At 43.8% G+C, this 15635-nt stretch overlaps 1 protein-coding gene across 1 annotated transcript in view; it reads left to right on the top strand.

Annotated features, from left to right (window-relative positions):
- LHFPL3 (LHFPL tetraspan subfamily member 3) overlaps positions 1-13885 on the top strand; it is a 117432-nt gene extending 103547 nt beyond the window's left edge. The window contains exons 2-4 of the mRNA XM_032221886.1: positions 80-316; positions 4550-4613; positions 13840-13885. Coding sequence (XP_032077777.1) covers positions 80-316; positions 4550-4613; positions 13840-13885 — 347 coding nt within the window. The remainder of the gene's footprint in view (positions 1-79; positions 317-4549; positions 4614-13839) is intronic.
- Positions 13886-15635: the final 1750 nt, after the last annotated feature.

A 15635-nucleotide genomic window follows, 5' to 3' on the forward strand; every position in this document is an offset into this window, starting at 1 on the left:
TCCTCCTTTTCTTCCTCCTTCTCTTCCTTTTCTTCCTCCTCTTCCTCCTCCCTCCCCCTTACCCCTTTTATCCTCTCAGCTGCCTGCCTTATCCTCGGTTGTATGATTTATCCCGATGGCTGGGATGCAAAAGAAGTGAAGCGGATGTGCGGTGAGAAAACAGACAAGTACACGCTGGGAGCTTGTTCGATCCGCTGGGCTTACATCTTAGCCATTATCGGAATCTTGGATGCCATGATCCTCTCGTTCCTGGCATTTGTCCTTGGCAATAGGCAGGACAGCTTACTAGCAGAAGAACTGAAGTTGGAAAACAAAGGTAAGATTGTTTTTGATCACAAGGTCTATTGAGATTCTCAACCATCCAGGTCATGGTTGTCCCAAAGGTGAGACAACCTTAGAGAAGGGCTAAATGTTTGGAGTAAGTTTGGAGTAATTATGGAGTAAAGGATATATGTCTATGAAGATTCTCAACCATCCAGGTCATGGTTGTCCCAAAGGTGAGACAACCTTAGAGAAGGGCTAAATGTTTGGAGTAAGTTTGGAGTAAGTTTGGAGTAATTATGGAGTAAGGATATATGTCTATGGAGATTCTCAGCCATCCAGATCATGGTTGTCCCAAAGGTGAGACAATGTTAGAGAAGGGCTAAATGTTTGGAGTAAGTTTGGAGTAAGTTTGGAGTAATTATGGAGTAAGGATGTATGTCTATGGAGATTCTCAACCATCCAGGTCTTGGTTGTCCCAAAGGTGAGACAACCTTAGAGAAGGGCTAAATGTTTGGAGTAAGTTTGGAGTAAGTTTGGAGTAATTATGGAGTAAAGATATATGTCTATGGAGATTCTCAACCATCCAGGTCATGGTTGTCCCAAAGGTAAGACAACCTTAGAGAAGGGCTAAATGTTTGGAGTAAGTTTGGAGTAATTATGGAGTAAGGATATATGTCTATGGAGATTCTCAACCATCCAGGTCATGGTTGTCCCAAAGGTGAGACAACCTTAGAGAAGAGCTAAATGTTTGGAGTAAGTTTGGAGTAATTATGGAGTAAGGATATATGTCTATGAAGATTCTCAACCATCCAGGTCATGGTTGTCCCAAAGGTGAGACAACCTTAGAGAAGGGCTAAATGTTTGGAGTAAGTTTGGAGTAATTATGGAGTAAGGATATATGTCTATGGAGATTCTCAACCATCCAGGTCACGGTTGTCCCAAAGGTGCTTTTTTTCAAGACTTTCTTGGTTTTTCCTTGAAGATGTTTCACTTCTCATCCAAGAAGCTTCCTCAGTTCTGACTGAAGAAGCTTCTTGGATGAGAAGCAAAACGTCTTCAAGGGAAAACAAAGACAATCCAGTTGCCTGTTGAAAAAGCACATTTGGCTCTTCGCTTTGGTCAATGTTGTTCTTCTGAGCTAACACTAGGAGAAGAACCAAATGGCCCCATTGACTTTGCTCCTCAAAAGAAGATGTCTAGGGAGATTCTTGGTCATCCAGGTCAAGGGTTGACCCAAAAGGGGCTTTTTTTCAAGAGGCAACTGGACTCTTGGACTTTCTTGGTCTTTTTCTTGAAGACGTTTTGCTCCTCGTCCAAGCGTTTCGCTTCTCTTTCAACCACTTCCTTGAAGAGGTTTCGCTTCTCATCCGAGAAGCTTCTTTCAGTTCTGACAGGATAGTGGGGGAATAGAAGGATTTATATTCCTTGCAGACAGCTGATCATTTGCATCCTTTTAGAGGGTCATTGAAACACTTGAAGGTTTACCTGCGTCCTTAAGGTCACCTGAGTGGTGCAAATGGTTCCTGTAGTCTGGAATTTTTTCCTCTGGGAATCCATCCCTACTCCCACACCATTCCGAGGGTCTTCATCCCAAATTGTATCACCAAAAGTCTGTAGAGATTCTCAGCCATCCAGATTATGATTGTCCCAAAGGTGCTTTTTCAGGAGGCAACTGGACTCTTGGACTTCCTTGGTTATTTTCTTGAAGACGTTTCGCTCCTCATCCAAGCGTTTCGCTTCTCTTTCAACCACTTTCTTGGTTTTTCCTTGAGGAGGTTTCGCTTCTCATCCGAGAAGCTTCTTCAGTTCTGAACGAAGAAGCCTCTTGGAGGAGAAGGGAAGTGACGTCCGAGGAAAAACAAAGGCAAGGGATTTCCCCGATGACTTTGCTTACCGTAAAGTCGCTAAATCGGTACACTGCAACCATCATAGACACAGGCCAGTTCTCAAGCGTCCAAATTTTGACGGTGAGGAGGCTGTCAAGGTCGTAAGTGTGAAGTCACTTTGCCCAATGCCATTGTAACTTTGAATGGTCAATAAATGGACAGCTTTAAGTCAAGTGTTCCTCTCCTGCAACCCTTATTCTAACTTGAATTCATTAGGTAAGCCCTTCACTTGCTTTTCATGATTATTAGAATAGAATAACAGAGTTGGAAGGGACTTTGGAGGTCTTCTAGTCCAACCCCCTGTTTAAGCAGGAAACCCTATAGCAGTGGGTCTCAACCTTCCTAATGCCATGACACTTTAATACAGTTCCTCATGTTGTGGTGACCCCCAACCATAAAATTATTTTATGTTTTCTGTATTTTTTTTAAATATGTGTTTTCCGATAGTCTTAGGCGACCCCTGTGAAAGGGTCGTTTGACCCCCAAAGGGGTCCTGACCCACAGATTGAGAACTGCTGCCCTATACCGTTTCAGACAAATGGCTATCCAACATCTTCTCAAAGACTTCCAGTGTTGGGGCATTCACAACTTCTGGAGGCAAATTCTGTTCCGCTGATTAATGGTTCTCACTGTCAGGAAATTTCTCCTCAGTTCTAAGTAGCTTCTCTCCTTGATTAGTTTCTATCCATTGCTTCTTATACAATACAATACAATAGCAGAGTTGGAAGGGACCTTGGAGGTCTTCTAGTCCAACCCCCTGCCTAGGCAGGAAACCCTATACCGTTCCAGACAAATGGCTATCCAACATCTTCTCAAAGACTTCCAGTGTTGGGGCATTCACAACTTCTGGAGGCAACTTCTATTCCGCTGATTAATTGTTCTCACTGTCAGGAAATTTCTCCTCAGTTCTAAGTAGCTTCTCTCCTTGATTAATTTCCACCCATTGCTTCTTGTTCTACCCTCAGGTGCCTTGGAGAATAGCTTGACTCCCTCTTCTTTGTGGCAACCCCTGAGATATTGGAAGACTGTTATCATGTCTCCCCTGGTCCTTCTTTCTATTAAACTAGACCTACCCAGTTTATAATTTCTGGCTTTTAGTATTAACTGTTAGAAATTCTAAGGTTTTTTTTGGGGGGGGGTGTAATGTCATTGTTGTGGCCTGCCAGCTGCCAGCAGAGCTGGCAGCATAGTCGGACAGTGAGGAGGTTGGGGAGGAACATGGGCCAGTCCTGGAGTCTGGGGAAGGCTCGGATGAGGGCTCAAAGGCAGAGAGGGGGCCAAGACCATCTGGTAGTTATTTGCTGCCTCTGGAAGCCTCCGGAGTCTGACATCAGCGAGGCAGAAGAACGGTGGGAGCCTGTTCCCAGTGTGTGCATGCACAGAGTTGCCAGACAAAGGGAACAGCTAAAGAACAGGGGTCGACTTGGGAGTAAGGCCACAGGGGGACGATGAATGGCCCCTCCCAGAGGAAATAAAAGAGGAGCAAAGGGGAGTGGAGTTTGCAGGAGACAATTAGTTTGCTTCATTGGTCCGTGACTCTCCGAGACTCCTGGCCAAGTTCTGCAGAACAATTAAGAAAACAGGGTCGACTTGGGAATAAGACTTGGAGATGATTGGCCCCTCCCATAAGACATAAAAGAGAAGTGCACGGGACATGGGCTTTTGCAGGAAGCAATTAGTTCATTCTGGTCGGTTCAAGCTTTGAAAAGTTCTGTTTGACTCTGTGCTAAGTTCGGCCTTGCTCTGCATTTGGCAGTTAGGTCTCTGGCAGCATTCCCAGGGAGATAAAGGTGAGTGTTTATCCACATTCCCCTGAAAGACGGTGGCAACTCGAGCAGACGTCTGTCGGAATCTTCACGAACTGTTTGCGAAGCCTCGCGGGCTGTGAATGGCCATAATTCACAGCCGTATAAATAGAAGAGGGTTTTCGGGACTAAGTTTATGTTTTATGCTTTCTCAGGAAGCCTAAGTCAGAACAGTTTATAAGTAACCCTCCCGCTCCCTGAGCGAGTACCAGAAGTGAACCGGATTACTGGTTAATACAGGTTAGCCTCACGTAATAAAACCAGCAGTGATGCTCCCGTATGCTTCTGAATCGTTTGGATAGATTGTGACTGTAGGCATTACTTTCTGGGTAGCTCTCCAGAAGACAAGATGGAATTTGACATCTAGCACGGAAAGGACTCAAGCAGCCGCACGCCGTTTCAAAATCTGTTAAATAGGAAACCCCACGGAGGGCTGTTAACAATGGTCACAACTGAGATGGCAAACTGAACTTGATATGACCATCAATTTTAGTTTTCCTATTGTCTAGTGATGAATACAAAAACCCAAAGCTAGATCTTTTTTGGGGGGGGGGGAAATGCAGTGTTATTTAAAGCAAGGGAATCCCATTCCAGATTTTTACATAAAAAATACTTCTCTCAGATCAGTCCCTGACTTGGGGCTACAATTGAGCCAGTGGTGGGTTTCAAAAATTTTTCGAACCTACTCTGTGGGTGTGGCCTCCTTTGTGGGAGTGGCTTGCCGGCCATGTGACCGGATGGGAGTGGCTTGCCGGCCATGTGTTCTCTCTCTCTCTCTCTCTCTCTCTCTCTCTCTCTCTCTCTCTCTCTCTCTCTCTCTCTCTCTCTCTCTCTTACTTTTGTCTCTCTGTCCCTTTTTCCTTTTTTTCTTGCATCTCTCACTTTTTCTTTTTTCTTTTCCTTATTTTATTTCTTTCTTTCTTCCTTTCTTTCTCTTTCTCTTTCTCTGTGTGAGTCAGTCTGTGTGTGTGTGTGTGTGTGCGCGCATGTGTGTGTCAGTGGTGGGTTTCAAAAAAAATTTGAACCTACTCTGTGGGTGTGGCCTCCTTTGTGGGAGTGGCTTGCCGGCCATGTGACCGAGTGAGAGTGGCTTGCCGGCCATGTGTTCTCTCTCTTTCTCTCTCTCTCTTTCTCTCTCACTCTCTCCTTACTTTTGTTTCTCTGTCCCTTTTTCCTTTTTTTCTTGCATCTCTCACTTTTTCTTTCTTTTTTTCCTTATTTTCTTTCTTTCTTTCTTCCTTTCTCTTTCTCTGTGTGAGTCAGTCAGTCAGTCTGTCTGTCTGTCTGTCTGTCTGTCTGTCTGTGTGTGTGTGTGTGTGTGTCAGTGGTGGGTTTCAAAAAAAATTGGAACCTCTTCTGTAGGTGTGGCCTGCTTTCCGGGTCCACTGGTGGAACCTCTTCTAACCGGTTCGGTAGATTTGACGAACCGGTTCTACCGAACTGGTGCAAACTGGTAGGAACCCACCTCTGAATTGAGCCCAAAATTTCTATTGATAAGATAAAAGTCCGTAGAGATCCTCCGTCATCCAAGTCTTGGTTGTCCCAAAGATGCTTTTTTTTCAGGAGGCAACTGGAATTCCTTGCTTTTCCTTTTGAAGATGTTTCGCTTCTCATCCAAGAAGCTTCTTTAGCTCTGAGTGGATGGTGGGGAAATAGAAGGATTTATATTCCTTGAAGACAGCTGGTCATTTGCATCCTTTTAGAGGATCGTTGAAGCCACATGGAGGTTTTATCTGTGCCTTCAGGGTCACCTGAGTGGCGCTCCTGGTTCCTGTAGTCTGGAATTTTTCCCTCTTGGAAATCCATTCCTACTCCCACAGGAATATAAATCCTCCCATTCTCCCACTATCCTGTCAGAGCTGAAGAAGCTTCTCAAATGACAAGGGAAACGTCTTCAAAAGAAAAAAAAACAAGAAAGTCCAGTTGCCTCCTGAAAAAAGCACCTTTGGGGAAACCATGGCCTGGATGACTGAGAATCTCTACAGACTTTTGCCGATACAATTTGGGATGAAGACCCTTGGGATGGTGTGGGGGTAGGAATGGATTTCCAGAGGGAAAAAATGCAGACTACAGGAACCATTTGCACCACTCAGGTGACCTTAAGGACACAGATAAAACCTCCAAGTGCTTGAAGGACCCTCTAAAAGGATGCAAATGACCAGCTGTCTGCAAGGATATATAAATCCTTCCATTCCCCACTATCCTATCAGAGCTGAAGAAGCTTCTTGGATGAGAAACGAAATGTCTTCAAAAGAACAAACAAGAAAGTTCAGTTGCCTCCTAAAAAAGCACCTTTGGGACATTGCTAAGATAATACATGACTACAATCATGTCCTTCTTTCCACTAGACTAAATATACCCAGTTTGTGCAATCATTCTTTATATGTTACGGCCTCTAGTCATCTTTGTTGCTCTTCTCTGAACTCCTTCCAAAATCTCAACCTCTTGCTTGTATTGGAGTCACCAAAACTGGAGGTAGAATTCTAAATGTGGTCTTATTCGAACCATCATGGATCTATCCAATGTTCATATAACCAAGTTCATATAAATATAACTTTCATATAAGCCAAGCACCTGAAGGACAGACAAGGAACAATGGATGGAAACTGAACGAGGAGAGATTCAACCTGAAAATAAGGAGAATTTTTCTGTCAGTGAGAACAATCCACCCATGGAATAGAAGTTGCCTTCAGAAGTTGTGGGAGCTTTATCCCTGGAAGCATTCAAGAAGAGACTGGACTGCCATCTGTCAGAAATGGCATAGGGTCTCCTGCTTGGGCAGGGGGTTGGACTAGATGACCTAAAAGGTCCCTTCCAACTCTGTAATATGTAAACTTTCTTCAGTGCACTCAGGAAAACGACTGAGCATAGTTATGCTCCTTCCTCCTTCCAAATAAACTGGAGTTATTTTGTTTAAAAGCAACAACTTTGAGGCAATTAATTGTTTTGCAAAGGATGTAACTAGCAATCTTAGTATTAACCAAATACAAATGTTACATCTAACTGGAAAATAGAGGAAATCCATAATAAATTACATAACCTTGAATAAGCAAGGTATTTAAGTACTTTCTGGAGAATTTGAGTCAGCGCTGATCACTGAAGATTAAAAAGAGATTATGAGGGGATGAAGAAATGTAGAATCATATTATGATCACAAGCGTCCTTAAAATTGTGGGTTTTCACTTGAGAAAAAAATATATGTCACGTACAAACTTTAAAGAGCTTCCTATATAGATGCCAAGAGAAATATATGGATTTCATATGTGTATTTATACATTTTTCATGTACTTATGGTTAAAAAAGCAAAATCCTTCGGTATCAGTTCAAATATATATTACAGAATGTGTCTTATCAAGCTTGAAAGCTATACTTAATTTATTTTAGAAGTTAAGAAAGCACACCCAAATGAATGGGATTGATAATATTAATAAGAACCGGCATAGTAATCTGATATGAAAGAGAATGTGGCTTCTTTCATTTCAAAACATTTTCTGCCAGGCAGCTTCATGGAAAAGCTTGTTTTTCTAAGGCCCTTTTTTACCCTAAAATTTAGGAGATCTTGGGCCTTCTTTTTATATTTTGATGCTTATCCCTTATTTCAGAGATATATCATTTTATTTTTTTATGAAATGGATGGAAGATTCTTTTCATCTGTGAAATATAAATTCCAGCACGCCAAAATTATTTCAGATGTACGCTTCTACCATTATTTCCTCCACACTCGTTCTTCTAATACCCAGAAGCGTTAGGCTATTTCGTTTTATAATTTATAGGATAGCTGGAAATAAAATAAAAAATATTATTGTCCTATATTCCAAACGTTGAGCAGCTCACAACCAATAGAGCTCACACCCTCTTTTAACTACCCCATAATCCCTTGCATGGTGCAGTCTGGGCGACTGAATGGAGGTAGCAGAGCATTTACTGGCCGAATGCTCTTCCTGTTGCCAATGCGGAGTTTTGTGAATGGAGGTAGCAGAGCATTTACTGGCCGAATGCTCTTCCTGTTGCCAATGCGGAGTTTTGTGAATGGAGGTAGCAGAGCATTTACTGGCCGAATGCTCTTCCTATTGCCAATGCGGAGTTTTCTGCAGGTGATATATTCTCATTGTGCCCAGAGAGAGAAAGATCTGCCTCTACCTAGGATTGAACTCACAGCCTCCTGATTGTGAGGCGAAAGCTCCCCCTCTAGGCTACGGCACCACTCCAGAACTCATAGAATACTAGGCAACAAAGTTGTGTCTTAAAATACAGTCACAATATGCTTACATAATAACATTATTATAAACTCATCATTCAAAGCTAAGATAATATCTATTAATCACTGAGCTAGAGGCTTAACCTAATACATGTAGTCCTTGGGTTGCGACCATTTTTAGTGGCCGTTCGAAGTTACGACGACACTGAAAAAAAGTGACCATTTTTCACACAACCATTGCAGCTATAGCCTTCAGCCCCCTAATCAGAGGTGGGTTCCTACCAGTTCGCACCTATTCGGTAGAACCGGTTCGTCAAATCTACCGAACTGGTTAGAAGAGGTTCCACCAGTGGACTCGGAAAGCAGGCCACACCTACAGAAGAGGTTCCAAACTTTTTTGAAACCCACCACTGGTCCTTGGATATGATTATTCTACACTATCATGCTCCTATTTATAAAACTCAGTGCCTCTGTGAAAGGTAAGGATGACTACTGCGTTTGTGGTGCAATCAGAACATTGTGTGTGTTGAAGTTGTTTTAACGCAAACCAAAGATGCCTTTTAAAAAACAAGTTTACATCCTATTCTTATGCATGCCAGTGCTGTGTGTGAGGCAATTTAAGGTGGTTCTAACAAGTGTCGTCGGCATCTTCATATCCGGTCACATGGGCGGCAAGCCACTCCCATCCGGTCACATGGGCGGCAAGCCACTCCCACAAAGGAGGCCACACCCACAGAGTAGGTTCGAACGATTTTTGAAACCCACCACTGCCCCTAATCCTCTTTGTTGCTCTTCTATGCACTCTTTCCAGAGTCTCCACATCTTTTTAATATCGTGGTGACCAGAACTGGATGCAGTATTCCAAGTGTGGCCTTACTAAGGCTTTGTAAAGCGGTACTAATACTTCATGGGAATAACCCTTCTGTTAATACAGCCTTAGGGTGGCCTTGGGTTTTTGGGCTGCTGCCTCACACTGGTGGCTGAAGAATCAGAAGTGGAATTCAAAACTTTTAGCAACTGGTTCTCTGCCCGCTTGCTGGGTGGGCGTGGCCTACTCAGCCTCTTGCACCACAGCAAGGGGGCGTTTTCACCCTTCCGAGGCTTCGAAGGTTTTTGTAGAGCCTCCGGGAGGGCAAAAATAGGCCCATTTCTAGACATGGGGAACTTCCAGGAAGCCAATTTTTCGTCCTCCCGGAGCCTCCGTGCACGCCTTGCACTTCAGAGGTGGGTTCCTACCAGTTGGACCGGTTCAGCTGAGGAGGTAGCAATTTGGCCGCACGTGCGCCCGAACCGGTTCTATCAGTGGCGCCTTAGGAGCCACCATCTTGTTTTTTACTTCCGCGAGTGCACAGAAGCAATTTTTTTTACATCTGCGCATGCACGCCTAGCACGCATCAAGCGCATGCGTCCCCCCGAAGCACAGCCCTGAGCGAACTGGCAATAAAAGAAGCCAGGACCCACCCCTGCTACACTTACCTGGCATGATGAATGGGCCGTGTGGAGACTCCTGGGAGGGGCGGGCATGGCCAGCCAGTCCTTGCAAAATTAGCATTCGTTTTGCTGAATCCCACCCCTTGCTGAAGATGTTGATAAGCAGCATGGAACATGCATGCTTGCTCTTTCGTGCATCCCACTGCTTCTCGGGAATTGCAAAAGCTGGGACTTCCGGCCAACTAGTGAGAAGAGTTGAAGATCTCTTGGGATGCGTAACAGAGGGGAAGGCAGCTCCCTGATCTTAGAAAGTTGCATCTTATCTTCGGTATCAGCGCGTGCCGTTTTCTTAAAATAGCTCTCAGTCTGAATTCGGTAGGTGGAGGGCAGATTGAGACACGAGGAAACAGATTAAACCGTTTTTTTTTTTTAAATAATCCAAGTAGACAATTTTTAGTTCCGTGATCATGAAGGGGGATCACACCAGGAATGATTTGAGTTGATGTAATATGAGAAGAACCTTTCAAAGATGCTCAGGGTAATATACCCACTTCTCGACTCAAGTGCTAAGCTTTTTTCTCTGATAAGAGCAATTCTTCCTCTCTTCCTCACACCCTTCCCGCCTTCTCTCCTCCCTCCCTCTTAAATCCTTTCCTGCCTCCTTCCCTCCTCTCTCTTCCTTCCTTCTTTACTTCCATCCTTCCTTCTTTTCTTATCATTGTGTTATTTTGCTTCTTTCCTTCTCTATCATTCTATTATCTCCCTCCCTGTCTTCCTTCCTTCTCTCCTCCCTCTCTCTTCATTCCTTCCCTGACTTCTTCCCTCCTTCTCTCCTTCCTTCCTCCTTCCTTCCTCATTCTATTATCTTCTTTTCTTCCTTCTTTCCTTCCTCCCTGTCTTCCCTCCTTCTCTCCTCTCCCTCCTTATTTCTTCCCTTCCTTCCATCCTTCTCTCTCTCTTTCTTTTTTTCCTTCCTTTCTCCCTCCCTCCTTCATCATTCTATTATCTTCTTTCCCTCCTTCCTCCTTTCTTCAACATTCTATTATCTTCTTTACTTCTTTCCTTTCTTCCCTCTTTCTCTCCTGTCTCCCTCCTTATTCCTTCTCTTCCTTCCTGATAAATAAATGAAGGGAGACTAGAATAGGTCTATTTCAAGCTATTTAGCTCTCATCAGCTAGCCATACCCTTACTGGGATTCAAATGTAGGCTGTTTTTACACATTAGGCAGTTATATTAACCTCTAAGCCACAAGCTCTCCTCCCTTATCAGCTGAGCCAGGGGAATGATTAAGTGTTTTTTCTTTTGTCAAAGCACCTGGTGTGCCCAAATATGGGAGGGAGCATACTGCGAAAGGGAAACACTTTATATGTATATGTATATGTATATGTATATTGTATTTTTATTTGTGCTGTGTATATGTATATTATGTATACATATGGTGCAGTGGTTAGAGTGCAGCACTGCAGGCTACTTCAGCTGACTGCAGTTCTGCAGTTCGGCTGTTCAAATCTCACCGGCTCAAGGTTGACTCAGCCTTCCATCCTTCCGAGGTGGGTAAAATGAGGACCCGGATTGTTGGGGGCAATATGCTGACTCTGTAAACTGCTTAGAGAGGGCTGAAAGCCCTATGAAGCGGTATATAAGTCTAACTGCTATTGCTATGTATATGTATATGTATATGTATATGTATATGTATATGTATATGTATATGTATATGTATATGTATATGCATATAAAGGTAAAGGTTCCCCTTGCACATACATGCTGGTCATTCCTGACCAGTGGTGGGATTCAAATAATTTAACAACCGGTTCTCTGCCCTAATGACCAGCTGGGTAGGTGGGGCTCGATGGTCATGTGACTGGGTGGGCTTGGCCAACTCAAGGTCATTCAGGTTGATGGGCGCTTTGCCTTATCTGTTACAATGTAATAAGGGTTAACCAGAGAGGCAGTTTCTGTAAGCAGGTCAATAAAGATTAGGCTAGAAATAACACCAGAATGTTTCCTTCCTGCCTTCCTTACAGGATTAGCCATGTAAAGTGGAAAAAAACAAAAGGAGATTTCTTCCAACAACCGGTTCTCTGAACTACTTAGAAAGTTACCAACCGGTTCTCCCGAATAGGTGCGAACTGGCTGAATCCCACCACTGTTCCTGACTCTAGGGGGGCGGTGCTCATCTCTGTTTCAAAATCGAAGAGCCAGCGCTGTCCAAAGACGTCTCCGTGATCATGTGGCCAGCATGACTAAACACCAAAGGCGCATGGAACATTGTTACCTTCCCACCAAAGATGGTCCCTATTTTTCTACTCACATTTTTTATGTGCTTTCGAACTGCTAGGTTGGCAGAAGCTGGGACAAGTCACGGGAGCTCACTCCATTATGTGGCGCTAGGGATTCGAACCGCCGAACTGCCGGCCTTTCTAATCGACAAGCTCAGAGTCTTAGCCGCTGAGCCATCGTGTCCCATATAAATATCAATTGTGGAGGGATTTTTGCCAATCTAGGCAAAAGGAAACTGCAGGAAGGTGCATAAATCTAATTCCAGCTAGGAGCCTTCACATAGGAGTAAATCACAATTTTGGTAGCAAAGGTTTCCCACGGGCAGTCCTTGACTTACAACAGTTCATTTAGTGACCATTCAAAGTTACAACAGCACTGAAAAAGTGACTTAGGACCGTTTTTCACACTTAAGACCTTTTCAACACCCCTGTGGTCCCCGAATCAAAATTCAGATACTTGGCAACTGACTCATAGTTATGACGGTTGCAGTGTCCTGGGGATCACTGATCTCCTTTTGCAACCTCCTGACAAGCAAAATCAATGGGGGAAACCTGATTGATTTAACGACCGTGCCGTTGGCAAACCTGGCAAGGAAGGTGGTAAAACGGGGCCAAACTCACTGAGCGACTGTCTCATTTAGCAACAGAAATTGGAGGGCTCAAGTTGTGGCTGTAAGTGGAGGGCCACCCGTTTTGCATCAACTCCTAAAATGCAAGAAGGGTTTGCCAAAGCCGTAACGGTAAATATTTGCAGTTAGAAATGTGGCCCTGGAGGCTCGCGAAACCAATTTCTGGGAGTGTCACTGAGTGAACCCCCATTAACTGATTTGCAGAGCACAGCATTTGTAAATCACGTTTCAGTGGCAATACCTTTTTAGAGGCTTGCTCTAAGTTTGAGAAAGAAAGATTGTGTGTGTGTGAGATGGAGAGAGAGAGAGAGAGGTGGAGAGAGAAGGGAGGGATGGAGGGGGGAGAGATAGAGACAGAGATGGAGACAGATGGAAAGAGAGGGGGAGGGAGAGAGACAGAGGGAGGGGGAGGGAGGGAAAGGGAGAGAGAGGGAGGGAGAGATGGAGAGACAGAGAGGGGGAGGGAGAGATGGAGAGAGAGGGGAGAGGGAGGGAGGGAGAGATGGAGAGAGAGAGAGATGAAGAGGGGGAAAGGAAGAGAGGGAGAGGAAGAGAGAGGGGGAGAGAGGGGAAAGGAGGGAGAGAGACATTAAGGGAGGGAGGCAGCAAGACGGAGGGAGGGAGAGAGAGAGAAGCAGACAGAGATTGAGAGAGAGGTATAGATAGATAGATGATAGATAGATAGATAGATAGATAGATAGATAGATAGATAGATAGATAGATAGATAGATGATAGATGATAGATAGATAGATAGATAGATAGATAGATAGATAGATAGATAGATAGATAGATAGATAGATATAGATGATATGGATGTAGATGTAGATGTAGATGTAGATGTAGATGTAGATATAGATATAGATATAGATATAGATATAGATATAGATATAGATATAGATATAGATGATATAGATATAGATGATATAGATATAGATAGATTTGTTTTTGTAGATTTTCACGGGAGTAGATATGCTGGTCTTATTGTATTCGGGTCTTTTCCCGTGTAAGATTGAGATTGTCTTGGCAATGTTTCGGCGAGGTCTCACTCGCCATCTTCAGGCTGGGTTTTGGGCTTAAAACGTGGTCGGAGCTGCCGTCTTTCTATAAATCTTGGTGGGGGGGTGTGGAGTGCTGGCTTTGTTTCAGTAAGCAGAATGATTGGTTGTGTGGTTGTATCATGATTGGTAGATTGGTGCTGGCTGTGTGTCCGTTGTTGTTTCGTGTTGTAACGGCCTGGGTGGTGGGTGGGGCTCGTTTGTTGACTAGGGCCGGTTTCCAGATGTCTGGTAGGCGGGAGGTATCATCACATTTACTCATGTTGTGGGGGTGTTTCTCTATTTCGATAGCTTCCATAATGATTCTCTTGTGGAAGTGTTCAGTTTTGGAGATTAACCAATCTTACTTTTCCGCAGATGGGCTCCATCTAAAGCGCACCCTTTAATCTTCCCTTGCTATTCCACTCGGTGCCTCTGTCACTTACCGATGACAGATACATTGGTGTGTGCCCAAAATGACAGGGTGTGTTTTGAAAAAGAGACACTTTGGAGGCCTAATTAGGAGGTCTGGCATTAGAGTTACTCAGTGACATATTTCGGTACCATGAGAGAAAATGAGGGAAGCTGTCAGGGTGGAAAGAAGAGGCGCAGACTAGTTAAAGAGACGATCGTCTGGAACCAAAAGGACAAAAATTGTCCCTGGCTTTCTTGCTAGGATCCTTCGCCGTTTCTGAATGACTCTTTGGCTTTGAATTCTTGCACTGGGGGCAGTCCTTGGCAACGCATTTGGAATGAATTGGCATCTGCTCTTTCCCTTTGCAGCGACCAGAAGTTCACTGGAACCGGTCGTTAACTTTGTGTGCAGTTTGGCGAACCAGCTGATTCCCACCACTGGCTGGCCCTGCCCCTTGCCCCTCCCAGGCATTCCTCACCTTAGCCGGCCTCTCCTGAGGCCATTTTAGCATCTTGGCGCTCCTCTAACTCGCCCCGTAACACCCCGCAGAATCGGGCATGTCTAGTGTTATGAAAAGAAGGACTAGGGGAGAGATGATAGCAGTCTTCCAATATCTCAGGGGCTGCCCCAAAGAAGAGGGAGTCAAACTATTCTCCAAGGCACCTGAGGGCAGAACAAGAAGCAATGGGTGGAAACTAATCAAGGAGAGAAGCAACTTAGAACTGAGGAGTAAATTTCCTGACAGTGAGAACAATGAATCAGTGGAACAGAAGTTGCCTCCAGACGTTGTGAATGCCCCAACACTGGAAGTCTTTGAGAAGATGTTGGATAGCCATTTGAAACGGTATAGGGTTTCCTGCCTAGGCAGGGGGTTGGACTAGAAGACCTCCAAGGTCCCTTCCAACTCCGTTATTCTATTCTATTTGGTAGCTTCCACTATACTACATCAAGCAGTCCAAAATGAGCACAATATTGAAGATTTAATACAGCTGTAACTCCACATACACACACACACACATCTATTCAGTTCTGAAGGGTTAGCAATAACTGTCGTATTTTCAAATACAACATCAAGCAAATATCCGAGCAAGATACTTACTTGTTAGGGTAAAGACAGCTGAAGAGAGTTTCCTAGGAACCTTGAATTATTTACAATCGTATACTTGTTTTTTGCACTTCATTTTTAAAAACGGTGTTTGTTTTACTGTTGAAAAAAAATACATATGTTCAAAGATGTTTACCATATGATATCGTATTATTTAATAATATTGGGGGAAAAAACATTTCTTGATAAAACACCAGATAGTGGGTTTCTGGCCAAGCGGGACATACGCACATTAAATCTGTAACAAATGGTGTGAAGCTGTGTTAATATTTTTTTTAGATTTCAATCCAAAATCTAGAACTCTTGAATTGGATTGCTAGTAGCATACATGTGGCAACCTGTTTTTCTTAAGTATTCTGTAAAAGGTGGAGTACATCTCAAATAAATGCTTTCCAAGCTTGGCTGTTTTCTAGCGAGATGTTTCATCACCCAGCTAGATAATATCATCAGTGTCGGTAAGGAGTGAGGTTTGTTCTCAATTTGTATTCTGTCAGGGTTGGTGGTATTGGTGATTGTTTAGCTGGGCTTCTTCAGACAGAAAGCCAGCAGAATACATCCATAAGGCCAATTAGAATCAGAATACATGAT

The sequence above is a fragment of the Thamnophis elegans genome, chromosome 7 (assembly GCF_009769535.1).
Source record: "Thamnophis elegans isolate rThaEle1 chromosome 7, rThaEle1.pri, whole genome shotgun sequence".
In the NCBI taxonomy this organism is placed as follows: domain Eukaryota; kingdom Metazoa; phylum Chordata; class Lepidosauria; order Squamata; family Colubridae; genus Thamnophis; species Thamnophis elegans.